General features: G+C 37.9%; 1 protein-coding gene across 2 annotated transcripts in view; it reads right to left on the bottom strand.

Moving 5' to 3' along the window:
- Nucleotides 1-26,361, bottom strand: part of GTF2F2 (general transcription factor IIF subunit 2) — a 149,028-nt gene that overhangs the window by 41,468 nt on the left and 81,199 nt on the right. For both annotated transcript variants that reach the window (XM_078070336.1, XM_036071698.2), the window contains one exon: nt 25,283-25,364. In XM_078070336.1, coding sequence (XP_077926462.1) covers nt 25,283-25,364 — 82 coding nt within the window. The remainder of the gene's footprint in view (nt 1-25,282; nt 25,365-26,361) is intronic.

The raw sequence follows: 26,361 nt of genomic DNA, 5'->3' as shown, positions 1-26,361 counted from the left end.
TTGAATATAATATAAATTCTTTTTCTTGCTATTAGTAGAGGGAAGAAGGCATTATAGAAATGTTTTAATCTGGGTTTTCTAAATATATAAAATACTATCTGGTTCAATTCAAACCTAGGATTTTTAACAGCTGGTAGTACAAAGTACAAAGACAACAAACTTGGCATATAGGGAAAGGGTTTCTAAACAACGTGAGGGTGAAAACAGTCCTGATGCTTTACGGATTTAGACTGTGTGTTATTTTATTTGCATTGTTAGCTCTACTTGAAAGCAGCTTCATCTTTTAGTCATTCATTTTATAGCCTGTAATTCCTACAAGATGTTAGGGATATCAGACTATTCTTCATGGAGCTCTGGTTAGTCACAGAATGACTACTATTAGAGCCCAAAACAAATGTATCAAAATGTTTTCCACATCATCAACACGCATGGATGGCACAAATTATTAGATACGCTACTTGGCCATGATGCATATTTGAAAGTGATGAACAAAATTCACTTCATTTTGCTAAGCTTTTGATATGATAATCTGGGTCATTTATCTTTGTAAACGTCACTTTGGTAGACATCTTTGATGAGGCCAAACACCAGTAAGATGATGATGAGGATGAATACCAGTAAGAAAGCATAAACTCCTATGTTATTTTTTCCAGTTGTGGTAATGGTTTTATACCAAGCTCTTTCCCCCAGTTCCCTCTAGTATTGCTAGCTGAAAGCTAGCTGTGTCCATGGAACAGTCCAAGGTAATACACTCAAATGGCAACGGACCCTATGACTTTGGTCTCTCAGCACTATCCATTCAACAACTGTGGAACAGATGAAAAAATCGGTACGTATGTATGTATGTATCTGTACATATATATTTGGATGAACACATTCTAAAAACACACCCATGTTATGTTTCTCCCAGTTCAATATTTAGAGCCAAGAAAGAAATTAATAGGATTTGAGCTTGCTGTATTTTTATACAGATCAAAATAAGAATATAGATGACTAAAGGGAAGTAGGCGTCTGTGGGTTTAATTCATACACAAGGTAGGGGTTAAAGTATGGAGTATGTTTGATAAAAGCAATTTAGATGTGAAATGAACCTGATGGTTTAAAGGAGCCTTTACATATTTTATAACAGATGGTACAGCAACAATCTTTATATTATTTAAGATTAGATCCGATTCTTAAAACTGCGAACTCTATTACCACGAACAGGCTATCCTATCTTCTCCAAATAAAGTACATTATAGAACATGTATTTTCTGTAAGGTACATGTTCACATTATGTGAAATCGGAAGGAGACACATCTTAAAAATGAAAATAAATTTATGTAACTGTTATTTTAAGTAGTGAGTAAAGGAACTTAAAGTGAGTGTGTAGAAGGGGAAATGAGTGAGGTAATGTAGTTCGAAGAGGCTGACCTAATAGAAATTAGACAATAAAAGATTGGAAAAAAGACTGTGACAAGAAGTACTTCCCAATTTTCATATTTGTTTTACTATAAATTGAAGGCTTATAACCCGAATTCTTTAAAATAGTTTAAAGCTAAGCACCCAAGATTATCAAGCAGCCCCAACTGCTCACCTTCTGATCAATTTCTTTGACTCCTAAAAATATGCAGGCTAGGGATTAAATAAGCTGTTCATGGTGACAGAAGCAATGTTTCTCTAGCCAGCCACTGTGATATATACTGCAAGTATGAATCATTCTTCCAAATTAAAATTTCTATGATCCTATGACTACGTGATGGGTGCTAAGAGAATATACCAGTGGGATCAAACAACTTCTATTCAGCAAATTTAAAAATTCCATTCTGCAAAATTCCAGTTGCCTTGGAGTAGAAATCAGAATTATTAGCAGCATATCATGTCAAACTGTAGGAAGCTACCCAGGCGTACGCCAACCAAGACACTGTTGCTATGGTGACTAAGCAAATATAGCAAATGGCTACTTCATTAGTGACTCCATGAAAAGTATAAATGCTGGAATAATGGATGGGAAATGTCTAACAGGGTGTGGCCACAAACGTGTGCTGAGATTCAGAAAGACTTTTTTAAAAGATAAGGTGAATTTCAATATGCTATTTTAGCAACCTTCGAAAAATTAAGAAGAGAGATTCTGGTGCTAATTAAAACCAAATCAAGCCGGGGCGGGGGCGGGGGGGAAGATTACAGAAGGAGTGATAAGGCTCAAGGGAGAATGCTCCATTTTGGACCAGCTGCTGTGATACTGATACTGATATTAGAGACTGTAAGTCATTTAGACTGTCCTTTAGGACAGCAAAGAGAGAAGGAAGGACTTCCGATCGATTCACTGCTTCAGACTTTCCACTGTGAATGGGGTTTCAGGCCATATGGTCTCATTTTCCCTCCATCAAGAGGATGAATAGAGGGGTTGAAAGAAGAATTCTGCACATGTTTCAACTTTGAAGAATTCAAACTTTACATTCAAGAATGATAATGAAAGCTAGATACAAACTTCTGTGGTACAGTGACAAAAGATCAATGCTAGAATTAGACTTCTCTCAAAGACGTTAAATTTATCTAACACTCCATATACTCTTGCTCCAACCTCATAAAATCAAAGGCTAGAAACTAAAAAAACCCCAAATGCTATCTTCTCCTCATACATTTACACTGCCACTAAGAACTTGTAGCTGACACAAACCATATAGGAACTAACCAAAGTTATGCTTAAGTTTTAGTATCTACTTAATGTTATTAATTAAATATTATGTTAATATTGTTAGTTATAAAAATGTCAGTTATGTTACTGTTATGTTACATAATTATGTTATATAAATGATGCTAGTTATTTTGATGACACACTGCCACAACAATGAAGTCCTAGTTCAAAGTAAAGTATTATAATTACAAGACATGTAGCTAGTTGTGTATAGCATATTGTTATGGAACAATTACAGCAGTTCAAGATGCACAAGGACCCTGGCAATACTGGCTCCAGTTAGTTGTTTTTTGTGTGTTTTTTTTTTTTTTTCTTGGCAAAACTACCATTATAAGAAAAAAGACTAGCAATATACAAAACTGTTTGACTTCTATTAAATATTAAATGCTATGCTTGTTTTTGTCCTTGTTTTGATCAGTATAAACATCAGAGTGTTAAAAGCCATGCTTACTAAGCACCTCAATTTATCCTCCCAAATTCCTGTTAGGATCTTTTAACACACTATAACCACAAAAGACTCTTCTCTTACTTCCTACCTGAATGGTTTGCTTATCAGCATTGGTTAAGACATACAAATTCTTACTGGAATTACCTCTCCTACCATACTCAGGTACCCAACCACACACACATTGCCATTATTAAACTTTTTACTCCAATTTCTTATGTATCTATCTTGCTTGTCAAATTGAAAGTTGTTTGTTGGGGGGGGGGCCAGCTAGCCTGTATCCCACACACCTTTCTTTGTACAGTTCAGAAACCTACCTAATTAGGTGCTCTTTTTCTAAAATAAGAGATGACCAAAAAAATTCCATACATCACTATGTTTGCCCTTTTGACCAGGTTCCTTTCCACCAATAGCTCTCGAACATCTTCTCACCTTCAACATTCTGATGTTAACACATAAATCTCTTTCTCACCCCTCCTTCATTCTTCCTCACACTGGATTAATAAACAGTATCTCCAACTTCTGCTAAATATGTATGTTTACACTATCTTCTCACCAGCCACCTTCCAACCCCAACAAAAGCCTCTATTTCAAAGTGATATCACATCCCTATCATCTCTCAACAGACTGTGAGAGGCAAGTCACCCTGTATCCTACAAGTGCCTGCTCTTAATTAACGGAGAAGACAAACATACAGAGAGGTAAATAACAGTGTACAGTAAAAGCTAGAGTAAAGTACATGGGGAAGATAGGGCAATTGCCTGGAGGAGCAAGGAAAGGCTTTTCTGGGGAGGTGAAGGCCTAGCTAGGAGTTTGTTGTACAAAGTGGGGCAGTTTGAGGGGCAGAAAAGAAGGTGGCAAATTCCAAGAATGGAGAGGATGTGAGAGGAAGAGTGGGAGGGAGAAGGAGGAGGGAAGGCGGAAGGGGGATAATGAGGGAGAGGAGGGAGGAAGAAGAGGTGAAAAATAAGTGGTAAAAAGATGGTTAGGTCAGGCTACAGCTCTCTTATGCCAAACTAAGCTATTAGGAGTCAGCTGTCAAAACTGGGGAACTATGGGAAAGGGCTCACTTTAAAATGAAAACTAACTCTGACCACAAAAAGGAGAATGAACCAGGGTAAGGAGAGACTGGTGTCAGGGAGAACAATAAACAAGGGATGAAGAGAAGCTACACAGTACCCGGTACCAGTGAGTAGAAGGGCAGAATGATATGTGTGTATGGTAAGTATACCTCTGATGCTGAATTCCAGAGGGTTCTGGAGACCTAATACAAGCCAGACCCAGAACCAGGTACTGTGAAAGAAACCAACATGAAAAAGCTACAAGCTGGTGGAGTGGGCAAGACAAATACCAGAACACAAGAGCTTCTTGAACTTCTAAGGATTCCTCACCATTCCTGGAATGTGCCACCTTCTTTTCTATCCTTCATTCCCAGTGTACATGGCAAACTCCTCCCTGGGCCATCACCTCCCAAGCAAAGCAGCCCCTTACTCCCTACGTGGTTGCTCTATTTCCCTCATCCTTCACTCATTTCTCTCTCCAGCGGCTCTCACTGGACTACAGTACTCCCACAGCCACCTAAAGCCAGTGCTGCAAGCGTCGTGTTCAAGAAGGAAAACAATTCAATATGTTACTCAATTACAGGCCATCGAAGACATTCAGAGTGTCTATTACCTGTCAGGTACTATGTTAACTACTCACTCCTTTTAAAGCCCACTAGCAAAAACTATAATAGAAATCCTCAATGAAAGCAAAAAAAGGCAAGACTATCAGAGAGGAAACCTAACTCAAGCGAAAGTTTTGTGATATTTTAAAACAGTTTTACTGAGGTATAACCGATTTAAAGGAAGCTGATCTCTATTGTGTACAATTTGATAAGTTTTTACATATGCCTTGCAACCATGTGACACTTGTTTTAGAAAAACTGCCCAGCCTTATAACCTAGGTTCCTCAATGCTCAACTTTGTTTTTTCCATGGAAGAGTTTTAATAAACCCAAACTGAGTATTTTTTTTTAAAGTTATTGTGTGTCTCTGATCAATAAGCTCAGGAACTTAAGGACACATAAGTTTTATTTCACATTTTTAATAGGATAACAACTATAGATATGTACATTTATATAATACTTTTCTAAATTTCATATGCTAATTAAGTACTTTTTAAATATCTGGATACATCTGCAAACAATACAATTATGTACTTTAAAAAAAAGAAAATGATAGATTAGAAATAGTGCAAATATACAAGAGTAGCCTTCCTATATTCCAGCTACATTTTTTTGAGAAAAAGCATTTACCGTAGCAACAAAAATATAAATACACAGGGCAACCCTTGCCAAAAATGTTCAACCTTCTAAGAAGAAAACTACAAATTATTATCGAAATATATAAAAGAAGACTTGAATAAATGGAAGAAGACAACTGTGTTTTCGAACGGGAAGATTAACTATGCTAAGAAGCTGATTCTTCCCAAATAACAGGTTTAAAATAAAAAAGGATTTACCGGAAATTGACATGAAAGAACAAATGGGTAAGAAGAATTAAGAAAAAAAATTTTTTTGAAGATTTTATTTATTTATTTGAGAGAGAGAGAAGGAGAGACAGTGAGAGAGTACAAGCAGGGAGGAGAGGTAGAAGCAGGCTCCCTGCTGAGCAAGGAGCCCCATGGGGAACTTGATCCCAGGACCCCAAGATCATGACCTGAGCTGAAGGCAGACGCTTAACCGACTGAGTCACCCAGGCGTCCCAAATTAAGAAAAAATTTTAAAGGAATAGTGCAGTTCATAATATTCTAGGCATTAACATACACTATTAAGCCACAATAATTAAAATGGCACCTTTCTCATATAAAACTAGAACAATGAAGTAGAAACAGACTCTAGGATGTGTAAGAATGAAGTTTATGATAAGGTGGTATCACAAACCTCTGAAGAAGGGAGAGTTATTCAAATAAAGAGCTCAGCAGAGGAAAGACTCCACCCTCTAGGATATGCTGATAGGGAAGGTATCAAAAAGAAAGGTAGGCTCAAGAGACATCTATAGTGAAATAGTAACCAACAGTATACTTTTAGACCTATGGTAACACCATGACATACACTCTCGAATTTATTTTGGATTAGGTAATACAGTCACATGGTATAAAATGTGTAAGGTACAAAAGCATACAGGATTAAAAATAAGTCTCCCCCAGACATCTAGATCTTCTCCCCGGAGGCAACCACTGACAAGGATTTCTTGTGCATTCAATGACATTTCATTTTTAAAGAAGTTGTTGGGAGGAAATGTTTTGCCTTTGCTGTAGCTGTCAAATATCCGCGGTCTTTGGGAGACAGCTTGCCAGAGGGCAATGTTATTCTTATGGAAAAGATTAATTTGTTGGTGGGTTATTTAAGAGATAAGAAATTACCATGCTTAGATTTAATCATAGTTTCCAGTCATTTCATCTCAACATAAAGGTAATAAGTAGAAACATAAGCCAATGATTTAAAAAATACTTTTGAGATAGTTTACAGATGAAATAGCAATCAGGTTAAATACAGCATTATATTGTTTGTGTCCATATGTTATTTGAAAACTGTACTCCCTGTTAGGAATTCCTCATCTGCGAGACCAGAATTTCTCAAAATGTGCTCGGAGGACCATTACCTCAGAATCATCAGGTTGCCCGTTAACAGTGCTTATTTCTAGTCCCAACTCAAGACCTATTGAGGCAAAAACTCTGGGGCCTTGGCCCAACATTTTTAATGAAGTTCTCAGGTGATCTGTATACACATGTTAAAGTTTAAGTAAGACCGGGTACTATTTAAAGTCATAACTACAGAAACCCTGTCTTTCTTATTCATCGTAGGCATAGTACCTAGCACAATGCCTGACAAAGAAGGTATGACAGAATATATGTTGAAGGTTTAATGAATGTACATTGGGACTGACTGTATAATATATTGCTATGTTGTTAACACTCGACTGATTTTTAAACTGTACGCTTCACCTGTGACAGAAATTTGAATAAAGAGCAGAGAAATAAGCTTTGGCAATTAACAGCTTAATAAAGTTCATTTAGTTGCATGACTCAGTTTCATAGCAAAGCACTTGGAAAGATGTCAGGGAATTTAATTAGCAATACTTGATTATATATCTGAGTTTCAGATAGATGCTACAAGTATCATGTTAACAAAGACGAGTGACCCAAAGGAAAGGTCCCAAAATGAGATATTCTACATATTTTCTATTTATTAAGTAGTGACATCTGCCCTAACCAGAACTAGGAAAGATGCAAAAAAGAACATCTGAGCAACCAAAACAGATGTCACAAGGCCAAGCATGACAGCTCTGGGCACTTGACTCATAGTCAAGCCCATTAGACCTTCACTCAGAGTCTATTCAGTCTACTTTTGCACACATTATTCATTTTAATAGAATTTTAAAACTGGTTTCCTGGCTCACAGGAAATTAAAAACACTAAATCAGAATGGAGAGAGGGGCTGCAAGAGATAGTAACACCATTAACATGACAAAATGAGAGCTGCTAAGAGGGGAGTGAAGAATATATATAAAACAAGCAAAAGAACTCACAAAGCATAATACTTTGTGGTCATCTTGTGAAAGGGTAAATAATCCCACTCTTTTTGACAGGATCTGAAGGCATCTACTATAGAACTCAAAACAGGTGTTCAAAAGAAAAACGAAGTTAAACAGAAGGCTAGATTACATTCCCAATAGACTTTGTATATGAGGTATGGATGTAGATATAATATGTAACATATTTCAGAAAGATTTTCATTCATTAAAGTTAATCAAAAATTGTTTAAAGTGGGGCACGCTGGGTGGTACAGTTGGTTAAGCATCCGACTCCTGATCTCAGGTTATGATTTCAAGGTCGTGAGATCGAGCCTTGCGTCAGGCCCCATGTTCAGCGCAGAGTCTGCTTGAGATTCTCCCTTTATCCCTCCCCACTAATGCTCTCTTTCTCTCTTCAAATAAATAAATCTTTTAAAAAAATTGTTTAAAATCACAAACTTTTCAAAAGAATGGAGTAGTAGCTATTTGGAAAACTCAACTATTAGAAGCAACTCATTCCTCTAGCATTCCATGAAGGAAAAAGAGCAAACTAACAAGAGACAATTTTCAAAACAATATGTTCTTGAAAAAAAATAATTTCAGTTACCCGTTTGTTGGTATATTAGCAATATTCTTATTTTCTATATTCAGGGGACTATATAGCACAGTACACTGTCCTTTAGTCACCATTTAGAATCCACGTGGGGACTATTTCTAGAAAAGTCATGGTGCTCTATTTTATAAATTATGTTCATCTTGAAAGATAATTTTTTTAAAAGATTTTATTTATTTATTTGACAGAGAGAGAGACAGTGAGAGAGGGAACACAAGCAGGGGGAGTGGGAGAGGGAGAAGCAGGCTTCCCGCTGAGCAGGGAACCCGATGCAGGGCTTGATCCCAGGACCCTGGAATCATGACCTGAGCCGAAGGCAGACGCTTAATGACTGAGCCACCCAGGTGCCCCGAAAGATAATTTTTTTTATGAAAAAGGGGTATCTAAAGTATATAGTATAAAAAACAGTGCTACTGAACGGCACTAAAGAGAACACAAATAGAAGTATAAACTTCTTGTAATTTAATGAGCTGCAATAAAATGCCATATGGCACTCAATGTAATTATGTGGTAAGTATTGCAAATTCTGTGAACAATAGCATTTGGCCGTCACCACACCCACCCTCTCCAAAACTGTTGTGTGTACCAGACAGTACTGGTAAACAACAGATTTGTAAATTAATTTTACAATATTTCATATTCATGTTAGCGTCAAAAAATTTATGTGTATGAGTGTTTCTCCTATAACAAGTGAATTATTTTGGTTATGTGTTAAAGTTTTAAAAGCTAGAAGATCAAGTATAGTTCATGAAGCAGACTGAGTAATTTTTTCTTTTTAAAACTACACAGAATGCTACATATCAAAGAACAAATTATCTACAAAGAGCAACTCAAGGGCAGGAAAAATGTCTTACTCACTTTTTGTTTCTGAGTGTGTGGTACATAATAGGTGCTCAGTGGTTACTGAATGAATGGATTTACAGACATTTGTGAAGCTCTGGGCTGTGAAACCTTTGGTATTATGGTGTATTATGGTGTAAAATATTGATTGGGAGGGGAGAGGAACTCTGCTTACTCTTTAGTATTAACTTCAGTTTCAGTGGGCAATAGCATCTTTATTGTCCAAGCTACAATACATGTAAGTATGTGTCATTCCAGAAGTATGCCATTTTAAAGAGAAAATAATTTGGTATTTTAAAATTAACCTTGGAATATTTGTAAATTAAATATAAGTAATTCAATTTTATAAGAATTCAACAAATAAAAGATTACTAGAATCTAACAAAGGAAAAATAAACCCCTGTCACTCTTCAGATAAATCTCCAAAATATAAGAGGCTAAAAGGATTATGAAAAACATTTATTCATGAAACAACCATGCTAGGTGACAGGAATACAGTCAACAAGTAATAATTAATGATTAATAAAGATAGTGCCACACAGTAATAAATGCTAAAAATACAATAAAACTGAGTCACGGCATGCCAAGTAACTAGGCAGTGGTGGTGGGTGGGGAGATGGCCCTACTATTTCACCTAGGAGTGGTCAGGAGAGGCCCATCTGAGGAGGTGACATATGACCTGAGAACTGCCTCATGGAAAGGAGGCTAAGATCTGGTGAAAGACTTGTACTTAGACTGAAAGAGGAGCCCAGAGATGGGGCCGTTCTTGTTCTGAGGGACCCAAAAGGGGCCATTTTGGCTGCTGTCTAGTGAATGAGAACAGGAGTGTGGTGGGAGAAGAGGATGAAGAAGCCTCAGGGTCAGAGCGCACGCAGTTCAGATCCTGTAAATTCTCAGTAGGGAAGGGGTATGATCTCATCTATGCTGATGACCGCTGTGTGAAGAATGGCCCAGAGGGGGATGCGGGGAGCCATCAGTTAGGAGTGACTGCGGTAGCAGAGCCAGGGGGAGGGGCAGGAGCAGTCTACAGTGCACTGGGCCCACACCCTGAAGGGTCTTACACTTGATCTGATGCAATGCTGTCACTGTTTTGAGATTCTTAATCTATTAATAAGGGACTGTGGAATTTTGTTTTGCAACAGGCCCTACAAATTATGTAGTTGGTCCTAAATTTAGGTGAGTGAAGAAGGCAGCTTAGACTTGTGTAGTAGTGGCAGTGATAAGTAGGTCAGCATGTGTAGTGTTGCGACAGCTGACAGAATGGAAGATGGACTGGATGTGTCTCGTCATGAAAAGTGGAATCATGGATAATTCCTAGGTTGTTTTTATACCTGAGTAACTGAATGGAAATGGGGAAGACTGGAGAAAGAACTGCATTAGGGGTGGGAAGGTGGGTAACAACCAAGAATTCAATTTCAGCAATGTTAAGAGGCCTGTGAGAAATCCAAGGGGAGCTTTCAAGTGAACTGTCGTAAATATATGGGTATGAAGGTCCAAAGAGAGGTCTGAGCTGGAGATACAAATTCCAGAGTTGTTGTGTATATATATTTTTAAAGGGTGGGATCACTTAGCAAAACAACGGAGGAGGGCTAGAGTTCAAGAGATAAGCAGAAGCTACTACTAAGGCCAGAGGAAAATTAAAGAGGATCACAGTAACCAAGGGAGGAGAATGTGCTAAAGACAGAACCCTGAAGGACACCTACGAACCTCCCTCAGAGTGAAAGATGCATAATCTGTGACTCATTGGATCATCCACCTGTTCAGTCTAACACTAATATCCTACAATCAGCCCTCTGTCTATTCAGCCTACCAGGCTGATTGACTGCGTTTCCTAAAACACTCCTATTAACTTATCCCAGATTGTGATGTGCCCATTCCTCCTAGAATCTCTCCCTCCTGCTCTTTATCTATTCAAAGCCTATGACTCTTTTCCCTGACTTCACCAAATCAGCATTTTCCAAATCTTGGTATTTACCGCCTGTGACAACCTCTCAGATTGTATACCATAATATACTACCCTAAATTATTATTTAATACCCATCTATGATCCATTTCCCAAAACAGATAAACTCTGGTTTCCTTTTAATGCTACACTGCTTAGTATAATAGATGCATCAGATGCCGAATATAGATCTGTTGAACAAATGAGTAACAAATAACACCTTGAAACTATGAAATATGGGGAAGTAACAGAAGTAGATAAATCAACTTGGCATGTAACAGCTTAAATAGAAATGACTCATTGTGATCAAAGTCCTGGGCAGCCTGCACGACAAAAGGCATAAAACCTAAGTCTCTTACCTTTCATTCCTTCTTCATTCAACAAATATTTATTGTGCACCTACTAGGTGCCAGGTACTCTTCCGGTTATTAGAGATACGCCAGCCAATAAAGTAGACAAAAAGTCTTGTCCTCAGAGAGCTGCAGTTTAGTGGAAATACCATTCACTGGCATGTTTTGTTTTATATAAGCTTATTAAGCCCACACCTTCCTCTCCTGTTTTCCCTACATGCCTACTATTTTTCAGTCTGAAAAGTTTTTGCCTGAACATTATCATTATTATTATTAATTCCATCCTTCCAGTTTTCCTCAAATATATAACACATTATAAAAAAGAGGTTTTAGACAGTCTGAGGCCCTCAAAGGCCTAAAAAAAAATCAGTACACAGTACGTGACAACTGTCATACTAGGACATATTATAGAGAATTACATCTTCAAAACAGCACAACTATTAGTGCATCAAAACTACCCAAGTAGGGGCGCCTGGGTGGCTCAGTTGGTTAAGCGACTGCCTTCGGCTCAGGTCATGATCCTGGAGTCCCAGGATCGAGTCCCGCATCGGGCTCCCTGCTCGGCAGGGAGTCTGCTTCTCCCTCTGACCCTCCCCCTCTCATGCTCTCTCTCTCTCTCTCATTCTCTCTCTCAAATAAATAAAATCTTTAAAAAAATAAAATAAAATAAAATAAAATTTAAAAACAAACAAAAAAAACCAAACAAACAAACAAAAAAAAACTACCCAAGTATTACAGATTTTACATAAACTTCCCAAAAGTAAAATAATAAACTCCACGGACATGTAAAATCATTGAATATTCCACCTCTCTCCTGCAGATATATGGAGCTTCGAAATTAAATTATGCTATCAAAGTTCATTTTTAAGTTGTAGGATCTGAAGTTTGATAAAAATTCTAAAATGAAACAACAAAGCAGTTACATATCTTATATAAATCCTGAAAATGTTATCCTATTTATTTTATAATGTAACAGAACCATGGTACTAATAATATTAGTTTAAGTAGCAGGGCATTAGGACAAAGATCATCCTATACAAGAGAGAGAGAAAGAGAACAAACTCCCTTCCCTTTCCTACTGATAAGCCAGGCAATCTCTTGAAAATATCAAGGCCGGAAGAGGTACCCTGTCATCTAATGCACTGGAATCAACTGAATCTGGGTTCAAATTTCAGCTTTGCCATTCACAAATTGTGAGCCTGGGCAAATCACTTAACTACAACTCAGTTTTTTCATTTGTGAAAATGGAAAGAAGATTAAAAAAAAAACAAAAGAATTAATTTGAACATCTAATAGAAAGTGAAGCCATTTAAGAGTGGGAGGCCTAGGGTGCCTGGGTGGCTCTGTTGGTTAAGTGACTGCCTTCAGCTCAGGTCATGATCCTGGAGTCCTGGGACTGAGTCCTGCACTGGGCTCCCTGCTCAATGGGGAGTCTGCTTCACCCTCTGACTGTCTCCCCTCTCATGCTCTTTCTCACTCTCTCTAAAATAAATAAATAAAATCTTAAAAAAAGAGAAAAAAAGAGTGGGTGGCCTACCATGCACGCTGAGCTGTCCTGCCTGAAAATCAGTTCCCCTAGGCAGACTTTTAAAAAAAAAATTTTTTTTTTTGAGAGAGAGAGGGAGAGAGGAGCGACCAAAGAAAAGAAAAGTGCATGAACAGGGGAGGGGCAGAAGGAGAAAGAGAGAGAGAGGGAATCCCAAACAGGCTCCATGCCCAGCGCAGAGCCCAATGTGGGGCTAAATCTCATGACCCCGAGATCGTGACCTGAGCCAAAATCAAGAGTTGGACGCTTAACCAACTGAGCCACCCAGCCATGTCCCCCCACCCCAGGCAGTCTTTTAAAAAATTTTTAAACAGTCTTCTCTTTCTCTACTTATATCTAGAATTCTTTCTTAAATCTCAAGTTTTCTTTTTCTTTTTCTTTTTTTTCTTTTAAAGATTTTTATTTATTTATTTGACAGAGAGAGACACAGCGAGAGAGGGAACACAAGCAGGGGGAGTGGGAGAGGGAGAAGCAGGCTTCTGCCAAGCAGGGAGCCCAATGCGGGGCTCGATCCCAGGACCCTGGGATCATGACCTGAGCCAAAGGCAGACGTTTAACGACTGAGCCACCCAGGCGCCCCAAAACTCAAGTTTTCTTTACAATACATCCCATGGCAGCTTCATTAGAGTCTTGAGCAAGAAGGATAGTCTATAAGATGTTTATAAGTAAGGTCTTCTTGTACTTTACAAACTATTAAGAATATTTGAAGCCTGGTCATCCCAAAGTCTAAATTAGTCCCTCCTAGTAGTAAGTTAGACTTATCATCATTCCTGCTGATTCAATGTACTAAATGGTAAGTGGGACCCTGGTTCCCTAATAAAGAAACATGTGATATCTTTTCTTATTCTTGAAGTGCTTCAGGAAACCACAGACCAAGGGTTGAAAATTTCAGTGCCTACAAGGACCAGACAAGCAACTTAGATTTTAAGCCAACTCATAAGAAAAAAAGACATCTAGGCCTGCAGCAAACAAGGGAATGCAGTTCATTCCCAGGCTGGTCTCATTTTGCAGTGCACCATAGTGTCACACTGACAGAGCACATTCAAAGAGATGGCAAAGATTTGTATAATTCTTGTGACAATTTTCTGGCAGATGGCAATAATGTCTTGTTCAACAAAATATGTAAATCGCCATGATTCCCTGACAGACAAAAATAAAAACACTTAAGGAAGGATCACCTTTTACAAGTTTGTACAAAGACACTATATGGACTAGTGATGGTCCTAATCCTGGCTAAGGGAATTTGACCAGTTCTGTGGGTCGCATTCAGCAGCAAGTTTTAAATCCTTGGAACAGATCTTCAACAAATGTAGGCAGGCCAGATCTACCCACTCGGCCCAGCAAGCAGAGATGGTTGTCCTGGTGACAAGTCCCACCACAAATTAAAAGGACTACTCAAATTTTGTGTTTAGGGCCAACCTATACACGGTGTAATTTCAACGACTTTTCTTCCTTTCCCATTAAAAAAAAAAAATGTGCCTGCTCAAATACCTTGAACAGGTAATCTAATGGCTATTATTCACATGTAGTAATAAAAGGTTTAAAATCAAATACCCAGTTTGACTGATGCCTATTCATTCTTAAAATGATTCAGAACTGAGAGAACAGAAAAGATCAGAATATGATAAAAAGTAGGTGCCTAAAGATAGACATTACTAAGGGGGAAAGGAGTGATAAAAGGAGATGCCTGGATAATAAAGATAAACTTTCCCTACTTCACAGTTTCACCTAAGGTTAGCCCTGTTGATTTTCAACTGTGAGTGAACAAAGACAAATTGTGTACTGAGGTATTTTTATCCTGCAAAGCTGTGAGGCTTTGTACAAACATCACCACATGCCAGTACTGCTTCTCGGGACTTAGAATTTAAATTTAAACACAGCTAAATGCATTTTTAAAAGAGTATTAATTCTTAAGAGATTCATTAATCATGGTATAGCTATAAATCCGTAACTTCAAAATTTTGATTTTTGGTCACTTATGAGAATTTACTGAACATAAAGCTGTTAGAACAAAGATAAATGAGATATACTCCCTGACCTCAAGAAGTTCACTATCTAGTAGAGATAAATAAAAGTAATGAAAAGTAAAATAAAAAGCAAAATGTGATCAGTGGTTTATTAGAAAAAAGCGTAGCAGGAGCTTGGTAGAGATGGTGATTATCCTATGTGGAGAAAAATGGTTGGTGACATTTCACATTTGAACTGAATCTTAAAAGGATAAATAGGGAGTTTGGCAAGCAGAAAACCAAGAACAGAGCACAGCAGACAGTGGGAGAAGAATGCACAGAACACATTTGGGAAGCGTGAAAGTGACCGGTTTTGATACAGTGCACACTTGAGCTGGAATGGCAGAACACGAAGGGGCCGGAACCCCAAGGAACACCAAGAGAACAGGCAGAGGGGGTATGGAACTCCAAACACAAGAGATGCTTAGGGTGAGACAAGACCCAGATACTCAGAAAGTTTCTCTCCTCTTTCTTCCAGTGAAAATGCCAGAGAACTTGAAAGAAAGAAATCATATGAAAACTTTGTTGTTTAATTTTGCCAATGCGGGGGCGCCTGGGTGGCTCAGTCGGTTGAACGTCTGCCTTCGGCTCAGGTCATGATCCCAGGGTCCTGGGATCGAGTCCTACAGGGCGGGCTCCCTGCTCAGCGGGGGGCCTGCTTCTCCCACTCCCCACTGCTCATGCTATCTCTCTCTCCCTCCCTTCCTCAAATAAATAAATAAAATCTTTATAAAAAATAATAAATAAAATAAAAATTATGCCAATGCTTTAATTCTTTATATGTATTCCCAATAGCTTTTTACAATCATTCGGAACTCCTTCTTTCATCAGAATACTAAATCTTCAGGTGTAGTCTATAGCTCAAGGGCCGTGGAGGACAGCTGTTCTGGCTCTTCAGAGGAAATGGAAGCATCCTTACCATCAATCTCCCTAAGATTTTTTTTTTTTTTTTTTGAAAAGAAGATTCTTATGATGGACTAAGAAGTCTTCCTGCACCAAATAACATTCCCTATGAGGAACTGTTTTAGTCTTTTAAAAAATTCTAGGTAAAACACCTTGCCTAGCTTTTTAGGGTAGTTTTATTATTGCACTGGTATTTTTGCACTTTTACTACAGCTATCTATTTATAATGCATTTAAAAACTGTATTTAAATGATGACCTCAGCCCCTTTCACATAATGCTTTACTTAAAGTGATAATTAAAAAGGAGCAGTACAGGGGTAACAGCATGCTTAAGGCAAAGAAGGCCAGCTGCCTTCTTGGGTTAGCTCTTCAGAAGGACTTCCTGTTCCCTGGCCCTTTAAAAAAATCTTTGATTAAAAAAGATATACAGTTTCACATTTTAAAAATCACACATCTGGGTGTCTTAGGACAGTCAAGCTGGAGAAAGACCCAAGAACATTAGAAGCAGAGCTACAGCACTGACGTTGAGGACTTCTAGATAAAGCATGGCTAAAGCCCACAATACCACTGGATTTTATTTATGTGAGTCAATGAATTTCTTGTATCTTTAAGCCAGTCTGCACTGGGTTTTCTGGTACCTGAAAATGAAAGTATCCTAACAGTATCCTGATACAAGTATATTAATCATTAACCTCAATATTCACCAAAAACTGTTTCAAATGAGACTACCAGAAAGCTAAAAACTAATATTATATTTCCCTGGTCATGAAATTATCTTTATAGAATTCTGAGTTGCTGTTATGACCTCAAATTTTATTGAGGATTAATAGAAAAATGGCTTTTAATAAAACTATTTTTAGCTTATTACCGATTTTCTGTTTAATAAACTTCATATAAAAATTTACATGAAAACATTATCACAGCACCATTGTATGCCCAACTTTGGGTGGCTTCTGGAAAGCACACACAGTTTTGCTCAGCCATAGCAGTTTCACCTAGTCTAGAATTCCTGGTACTGTACACATTTCCTAACTGCCAGCACTCTCATTATTTGACTCTAATCTTTTAGTTCCCATTTTAAAAGGTTAGCATTTCAGTGTATCCAGGCTATTCATATTGACCTTACATCCCAATTATATCTGGGACAGTTTAGACTGCTGTCTCAGGGTGTCATCTTCTCTGTTTAGTGGCTGCTTTCTTTCCCAAAAGTATCCTGTTTTAAATGATAAATTATATGATTACCCTATCTGTCATTCATCCTGTATTTATTTTTTAAAGATTATTTATTTGACAGACTGAGAGAGAGACAGAGAACAAGCACGGGGAGAGGCAGAGGGAGAAGCAGGCTTCCCGCTAAGCAGGGAGCCCGATGCAGGACTCGATCCCAGGACCCTGGGATCATGACCTGAGCCGAAGGCAGACGCTTAAACTGAATGAGCCACCCAGGCGCCCCATCCTGTATTTATTTTTTAAATATAAAGGGACACAGTTATAAGATAATCATCCTAATATATAAGAAAAATCACTTAAAAATAATTATTCTTTATGAAATTTATATACAGAGAAGAGTCAAAATTACAAGTACTAAATATATCCACATTCAGTGCTGTAATTGCATTGAGCAAATATTTTATTTGCAGAAACTTCTTTGGGCCTGAATCTAGTTCACCCACATGAATCACATCACCCATAAATTACATAAAGATCTACTGAGTGAGGAAGTCCTTTTCCTCTTCCCTTATAATAACACATTCTAAGACATCTTTTACCATAATATTAAACATCAGAGGGGCGCCTGGGTGGCTCAGCTGGTTAAGCGACTGCCTTCGGCTCAGGTCATGATCCTGGAGTCCTGGGATCGAGTCCCACATCGGGCTCCCTGCTCAGCAGGGGGTCTGCTTCTCCCTCTGCCCTCTTCCCTCTCGTGCTCTCTGTCTCTCATTCTCTCTCTCAAATAAATAAATAAAATCTTTAAAAAAATAAAAAAAAATAAAAAAAAATAAACATCAGGAATCTAGGCAGGTATAGCCTGGTAACCTCTCCCCAAGAAAGAAAGTGAATCACAACTTGCTTCCTACTATCTGGTGTCTTTGCATAGAAAAAAGACTGATTTTTCTCTTCTCCACCTTTCCACAGTCTATGTTCTGTTCCCAAAGAGAATGGCTTTTCTTAGGTTTTTGATGAAATCCCACAAACACTGAAAAAATTAAAAATAAAAACTTTTGAGACAAGTATTTTGAGATGAGTTGGTGACATAAACATGTAGAAGTTAAAAAGCCACATATTTTCCCATTACTAGGACTTTCCTACAAGAAAACACACATTAGGGTGACTGTCTTATCTTTATGTCCCTTTATATTTTAAAGAGTACAACATGACAGGGCACCTGGGTGGCTCAGTTGGTTGGGCGACTGCCTTTGGCTCAGGTCATGATCTCAGGGTCCTGGGATCGAGCCCCGCATCGCATCGGGCTCCCTGCTCGGTGGGAAGCCTGCTTCTCCCTTTCCCACTCCCCCTGCTTGTGTTCCCTCTCTCACTGTCTCTCTCTGTGTCAAATAAATAAATAAAATCTTTAAAAAAAAAAAAAAGAGTACAACATGAATTATAAGTGGGGTGAATGTATATAATTTATCATTTGACTACTAAAAAAGCCTCAAGGGGGCACCTGGCTGGCTCAATCGGTGCAGCGTATAACTTGATCTTGGGGTCATGAGTTCAAGCCCCATGGTGGACACAGCGATTAGTTTAAAAAAAAAAAAACAAAACCAACCCTCAAGATGCTTAAAGTTACACTTAATAAAACACAAATTAAATAATTTTAAAAATTTTTTAGAGAGGGAAAGGGAGGGGGAAAGGGAGAGGGATAGAATCTCAAGCAAACTCCCCACAGAGCACAGAGTCCAAAACACAGTGCTTGTTCCCAGGACCCCTGAGATCATGACCTGAGCCAAAATCAAGAGTCAGACGCTTAACCAACTGAGCCACCCATGTGCTCCATAAATTTTAATCAGTATATCAAATGTGAGTTGATATTGAGTATATTTACATTTACCAATTCAAAATAAATTTCCTCCTAATAAAATATCATTAGATCCAACCAAATTTATAGAGATAAAGAAAAAGTAATAGAAGCAACGCAATATTTTTTCCCTTTTGTGTTTTAGGTTTTCTTGATGGCTAAATGGATGCTTGCAGGATTTTATATTATGTGATGGGATTGGACTAAGGAAAATTACAGCATAGGATTAATTTCTTTCTTGGCCTGAGTTTTATTGACTGAAGGGTTCACATATTCCTTGTGTTTACTGCAATACTTATTTCCACCTTTATCTAAATGAATAACAGAATCTTACAAATTAACAGAATCTTACTTATATTTGATTAATATGGCAGTTATAATTCTCATAATATGTGGCTAATTCATCAGCTAAAATTTAATAGCAGACAGCTATAATAAGCACTTATTACTAAAATCAAATTCCCACTAAAGTAGCACTAATCATTCTTAAAGATTATTATATATAAATACACAATACACTTTGTAAATATACCCATTTATGTTGCTAAGAGTGTAGTTCAGCCACTATCTGCAAATATAATACAGTAAAAACACATTGGTTAAAGAAAAAAACCTCACTGACTTAGGGAAAGGTCTTCTTTGATAAAAAGGCTTTCTCTTCCAGTCCTCTGTAAATGGAAAACTATTTAATTCTAACTTTATATTTTGAAAAACTTTGTGTTGTTGATGAAATGTTTCTGTATTTGTTTTATCAGCACGTTCCCCTTCTCAAAGGAAGATACATATGTATGTATTTATGAATGTGCATGTGTGTGTGTGCACATATATATGTGCATATGAATTGAAAAATCAATTAGTCCACGTTTCAAGTGCAGCTCTGAGTAAAAAAAAAATTAAAGAAGCTGAATGCTGCGGATTCCTACATTTCTATACCTAGTTTTGCCATTCCTTTCTATTTCAACCCATCAAATACTTCTGGGTATTTATCATTTGTAACACACTATGCTAAGTGCTCAGAATACAAACAGGAAGGGAGTAAGAGAGAGTGAAAAAGAAAGAAAAAGAAAATAAAACCCACAGTCCCTGTTCTTATGAAGTTCATCATCTTGTAGAAGATGCAACCATACACGCTTAAACAACAGAAAACATAGACATTTATATGTACTGTTAAATAGAATAAATAAGTATGTGGGAATGTAGAAAAGGGAGTAGCAGATCCTAACTGGAGTGGGGAGTGGAAGACAAGAGAAAGTTTCACTGAGTAAGTAACACCTAGGTTGGTTTGAAAAGCTCAGAAGGATCCTGGCAGAAGGTAGATGAGGTATTCTAGGTAGAGGATGCAGCATAAAACTTGAAAGTGCCCAGCACATCCAGGATAACAATGTGTAGTGTGAAAGAACTAGCTGATGTCTGTCAAAAGGAGAACAGCTAAAAATAAAGCCAAAAAGTGAGCCAGATTATCCAAAAACTCAAATATCATTAAATGGGATCAGGCAATCAGAAGGAGGCCCTGAAAACCCTGGAGCGTATGTGTGAAATATCCAGATGCTGGATATCTTAAGTACTGACCTGCCAATTCTGTTTTCAAACACTTCTACTTTGATGTCACCTCCATCGGGAAATCTGCCTTTCCATTTGATCAACAGCACCACCCTATTTCTATTTCTTCTACTATATGGTCAGTAAATAGATGTTTTGGACAATCTGGTGTGTGTGCTTTCCTTCAGGTTCAAAAACTGTAAACTCTCTGGAGCAAGAACAGTAACTAGTGATGGTGTGTGTGTGTGTGTGCGCGCGTGTTTTCTCCTTCATGGTGTGTGTGTGTGTGTGTGTGTGTGTGTGTGTGTGTTTTCTCCTTCATGTTCAAAAACTGTAAACTCTATGGAGCAAGAACAGTAACTAGTGATTTTTTTAAAAATTGAGCCTTACCTCAGTGATCACATTAGGCATGTGAAAATGCTGAATAACGACAAATAAAATACAGGTTGATCCTTGAACGGCACAAGTTTGAACTGCACAGGTCCACCTATACGTGGACTTTTTTTTTTTTTTTTTACAGTGGAGTACCATAAATGCATTTTCTCTTCCTCTCTGATTTTCTTAACATTTTCTTTTCTCTAGCTTACTTTATTGTAAGAATACAGTAATAATACATATAACATACAAAATATGTGTTAACTGTTTATTGGTTAAAGTTTCCAGTCAACAGCAGGCTATTAGTTTTGGGGAGTCAAAAGTTATACGTGGAGTTTCAACTGTGCAAAGGGTTGACACCCCATCCCTCTTGTTGTTCAAGTGTCAACTGTACATGAGATACAACTTACGGCTTATATTATTTTCCTATTTTGATTAATTTACCCATCAGTACTCTTCTTGCAGTTTAAGTACTGTCTGCTTTTTTAAGTTTTAATGTAAACTGTCAACCAGGATTTACATTAAAGTGGACATGGGAACTATAAGGCCTCTCCTATCCCTCTCCTTTTATCAGTCTGAGGATTCGTAACAGAATGCACCCAGGCCACAACACAAGAGCCACCACCATCAGTCTGGTCCTAGAGAAATCCCCTGTCCCACAACCACTTAAGTAGGAGATGAGTTCATTAAGTCCTATTGATTCTATCCTCAAAACCTTGTCTTTCGTTTCCCTTCTGACTAGAACCACTTTGTTTAGTCATTTAGACATTTTGTACCTGGGTTATTACATCAGCCTCTAGCTTATCTCCCTGCATTCAGTCTTACATTATGGCCAGGATGACCTACCCAAAACAGAAATCCCTTTGCTTTCCATAGAGCTTAGAAGTCTTCAGTGCCTCCCTAACAGCCAAAGCACAGAGTCCAAATTTCTTACTAAAGCATATTAAGACTCTAACAGATAATTTAGCAAGAATATAAAGGTCTTTAATATTTTAAACCTTATCTCCTGCCATTTATTCACTCAATAAATACTTACTGACCACCTACTACATGTCATGAACTATTCTTTAAAAAAAAAAAAAAAAGATTTATTTGAAAGAGAGAGAGAGAGCATTGGTGGGGGGTGGGGGGAAGGGCAGAGTGAGAGGAAGAAGCAGACTCCCTGCCAGACAGCCAGATGCAGGGTTCATCCCAGGACCCTGAAATCATGACCTGAGCCAAAGGCAGATGCTTAACTGACTGAGCCACCCAGGCACCCTGTCGTGAACTATTCTAAACACTTGGGTGTGTGTGTGTGTGTATAAGTGAACAAAATAGATGATTGTGTGCATGCACACACATACACACCAAAGAACCAACCACAGAAGTTTAAACTAACACTAGGGCAAAGCTGGCAATAAATATAAGTAAGTTATATAGTCTATTAAGAGTGATATGGTCTATAAGAAAATACAAGTATAGAAAGAAGTAGGTTGGTCAGGATAGGCCTTATTGGAAAAGTAGAATCTGAGAAGAGACTTGAAAGAGGCAAGGAGTGAGCCATGCAGTTATCTGCAGAAATGATGTTCCAGGCAGAAAAGAAAATCTGGTGTAAAGGCCCTAATATGGAAGTGCCTAGAGTGCTCAGGACTGTTGGGAGCTCAGGGTGGTTAGAGAAGAGTAAGTAAGGGGGAGTGAGGGGAGAGGAGGTAAGGATGGGGAGAAGTGGGAAAGAGTAGGAGGGTGATCACGTAGATCCCTGCAGAGAACTGGAAGGACTCGAATTTTACTCTGAGTAAGAAGGAAGCACTGCACGTGACCGGTGAGCAGAGGAATGGCATGACGTAACCGATTTTAGAAGAACTGCTCTGACTGCTGTGCTGGCAGCAGACTGGAGTGGGGCAGGGACAGAAGCAGGAATGCTGCTAGGAGGCTACTGCAGTGACCTAGGTGAGACTTCATGGCGGACCACATGGGTGGTGAGAAATGGTCACACTGTAGATGTGTAATACTTTCAAGGTACAGTCAGTAAGATTTTTCTGACGCATTGGATGTGAGTGTGAGAGAGGACTCAAGAATGTCACCAAGATTTCTGGACTAAGAAAACAGGAGAACAGAGTTTGTACTAACTCAGATGAGAAAGACCACTGGTAGAGCCAGTTTTGGGGGAAAGCCTGGGAGAACAGTTTTTCATATATTTAAAATGTCTATTGGACATTCAACCAGGTTTTTGAATATACAAGTTTGGAGCTCAAAACAGAGGTCTAGACTGGAGCTTCTGTTTGCTCTGCCTCAAACAAATCCCGCATTCCAGGCTCGCAGAGCTACACACAGGTCTCCAATGTCTTCCCCAAGTCTTTATGCGTGCATATCTCTCTCTGTTTAGAGTGTTCTTACTCCTGTCTTTTTCCACTTGGTCAAAAAAAATCTCAGGGCTCATGACATGTCACGGATCATCTATTTTATGAAACTCACATGATTATCGGTCTCCTGAATCACCCTGTTTCCTTAAGTCACTTAAGTAACTGAAATATGTAATGGCTGATCTCTTAGCACATTCAAAAGACTAAACATTTTTTTTATCTTTTGGTAAGAAAAAAAAAGCAGCCATTTCATTAACACAACAGGCCAACTTGCCTAATCTCATCATCAGAAATCTTTAGAAACCTTTAAAGAAAATTAGGACCACAAAAAAAGATCTTGGCAAGTAGCTCAATAACCAGATTTTGCATTTTGCAATTTCAGTGGCTATCTGAAGAAGGTAAGTCTTCAAAAACACACATTGTATGATCAACTTTATAGGCTAAACACAAAGAGAGAAACACCTCCTGACTGTGTTCCAAAGTTATTTTCAGTTATAAAAAATTTTCATTTTGATTATCATCCTTTTCCTTGCCCTGGGAAGCCATTTAAATGAGAAGAATTACTGGACAAGAAAAGAGTCTTTTTGTTTCCTTCCTGAGAGACACACTCTAATCTAACTGAGAAAGGAGGGAAATTAAAAAGATGATGTGACATTAGAGAGGATCCAGCTCAAGCAGCCACTTTTTTTTTTTTTAAGATTTATTAATTTTGGTGGGGGAGAGCATGTGCACATGCATGGCGGGGGAACAGGGGCAGAGAGAAAGGGAGAGAGAATCTTTAAGCAGACTCCATGCTGAATGGGGAGCCTGATGTGGAGCTCGATCGCACGACCCTGAAATTACCGTGGAAACCAAGAGCTGGATGCTTAACTAATTGTACCACTCAGGTGCCTCTCAAGCAGCCACTTCTATCTGTGAGAACACTGATATCCAGGCAGGCTACTGCTACCACCTGAACAGTGTGTTCCCCATTATGAACCCTGTATAGGTATAATCCGCTAAAATGTAAGTTCCATGAGGGCAGAGAGTTTTGCCTGTTTTGTTCACTACTCTTTCACACAGTTAAGTGCTGAGTGAATGAACAAACTTGTAATTCTGAAGTACATAGGGTTGAAATACATTCAATATAAAGTATAAAACAAGGGGTGCCTGGCTGGCTCAGTCGACAGGGCACGTGACTCTTGATCGTGGGGCTGTGAGTTCGAGCCCCACAGGTGGTGTAGAGTTTACTTAAAATAAAACATTTTTAAAAAGCCTTTCCTCAGGATTTAAATAAAGTGCTCTTTTAAAGTCATAAAATTTGGAGTATCAAGAATTTGCAATCATCAAATTAATTACAAAATGCTGACCATGTACAACAGTGGCGGAGGAGAGACCTTATGTGAAGTCTCTAACAAAGTAGTAAGTTTATAAAAAGTTCTCTGTAAATCAAGAGAAAAGGATGATATTCTAGCAACTATACTTGCTTTATACTGTAGAGTATTTTAGAAATGTTCATTATGGGAAAATTACAGCCTTTAAAAATAAAATAGTACAAATACCTTATTATAGGTCTTTAAAAAATCATGATCTATAAAGATGATTAGAAAAAGAAGTATAAAAAGTTTGACTACAGGTTTTAATAAGAGAGTAGCTTCAAACATCCCAAATAAACAGGCCAGGTTCTGAAAGTTCCCTTGCCAAAGAAACTCTTACCTGGGGTTTTTTTTTCTTTTAATTGAAGTATAATTGACATATACCATTATATTAGTTTCAAGTATACAACATAATGATTTGAAATATATATACATTGCAAAATGATCACCGTAATAAGTCTAGTTAACATCTGTCACCATATTTACAAATTTTCTTCTTGTGATGAGAACTTTTATGATCTATTCTCTTAGCAACTTTCAAATATGCAAAACAATAATATTAATTATAATCACCATGCCGTACATTATATTCCCGGGACTTATTTATTTTATAACTAGAAGTTTGTTCTTACTTAGTTTTAAAACAAAACAGCCTTTGAAGAAAACACTTGCAACATAACCACAGTTTTCATACAGTTAATAAACAATCTAATACATGCATTTCAATCCCCAAAAGGAATTATCAGGTATTATTTTAAAGTTAAAGAACACTAACCTCTTTAATCTCATGTAGTTTTCACTGGCAGCAGGTCGGCATTCAGCTCTTTGTACCACTATTCCTTCCAATGAAAGTTTATCTTGAATGGAAAAGAAAAAAAAATTAATATATTCAGAGATAACACTGATCATTTTCAAGAATTTACTTTGACATATGAGCCACAGTAATAATGATTAGAATTAAATGTAATAATAAAAATCAAGGAAACTTGTAAGTTTATAGTAGCATCATTAGTCAGAATAGAGAAAAACCTTACTCTTGGCTAGTAAAAAAATTGAGCTTGTCAAGTTTGTTTACTGGGCTGCTGCAGCCCCTTGCCAATAACAACTTTTATATACTATCTCTTTCTAAAGAGGGTGGCCTAATAGGGCATAAAGTCAAATTTCAAAAATTTGAAGGGAGTGGAGACTACATATCTTTGGCAGAGAAGTAACTTCTGAAAACCCAGCTAGTCTAACCCACTAAAATCAAAGATAATACATATCTGTATGTGTGTGTGAGGACACACACACATATGTATGCAAATAAAATACTAGGATACACTGTGACTAGAATAGCTAGTCTAGAAAATACTATAAACTGGGCAGGTCATTGTCTAGGCTCTACTGTGTACCACTTCTGCCTGCTAGTTGCTCTGACTTCTATTTTCCAGCAGATTTATTAACTTGGGTATGTCCAAATTAGAACTTTAACTGCTATGGATATTTGTCCAAACAGAAGGGCAATTTTTCCTACCATTAGTAAGAATTCTTATGGTGACCCTGACACAAAATTCAAGAGAAACCAAAAAGGTAAACAAAAGTTAGCACTTACTACATGACTACTAGGCACGAAACATTGTGGTAAAGTCACTTTACAGACCTTATTTTGATAGTACATATATTATCCCATGATGGCACCAGCTTTCCTATAGTCTGGAAATGTACAACTATGGTTAGGAAGCTATGGTTCAGTCTTAATTCCATGAGAATTCACCCAGGTTTTGAGAAGAGATTCAGGAAATCCTTTGGCTCATCAGCAATGCATTTATGACTAATCTCTTCAGGGCGAACGACTTCGTGCATTCCCCTAACATT

The sequence above is a fragment of the Halichoerus grypus genome, chromosome 4 (genome assembly GCF_964656455.1).
Source record: "Halichoerus grypus chromosome 4, mHalGry1.hap1.1, whole genome shotgun sequence".
Lineage (NCBI taxonomy): Eukaryota > Metazoa > Chordata > Mammalia > Carnivora > Phocidae > Halichoerus > Halichoerus grypus.
The sequence above is the reverse complement of the archived record's forward strand: the minus strand, read 5'-3'. Positions and strand labels throughout refer to the sequence as shown.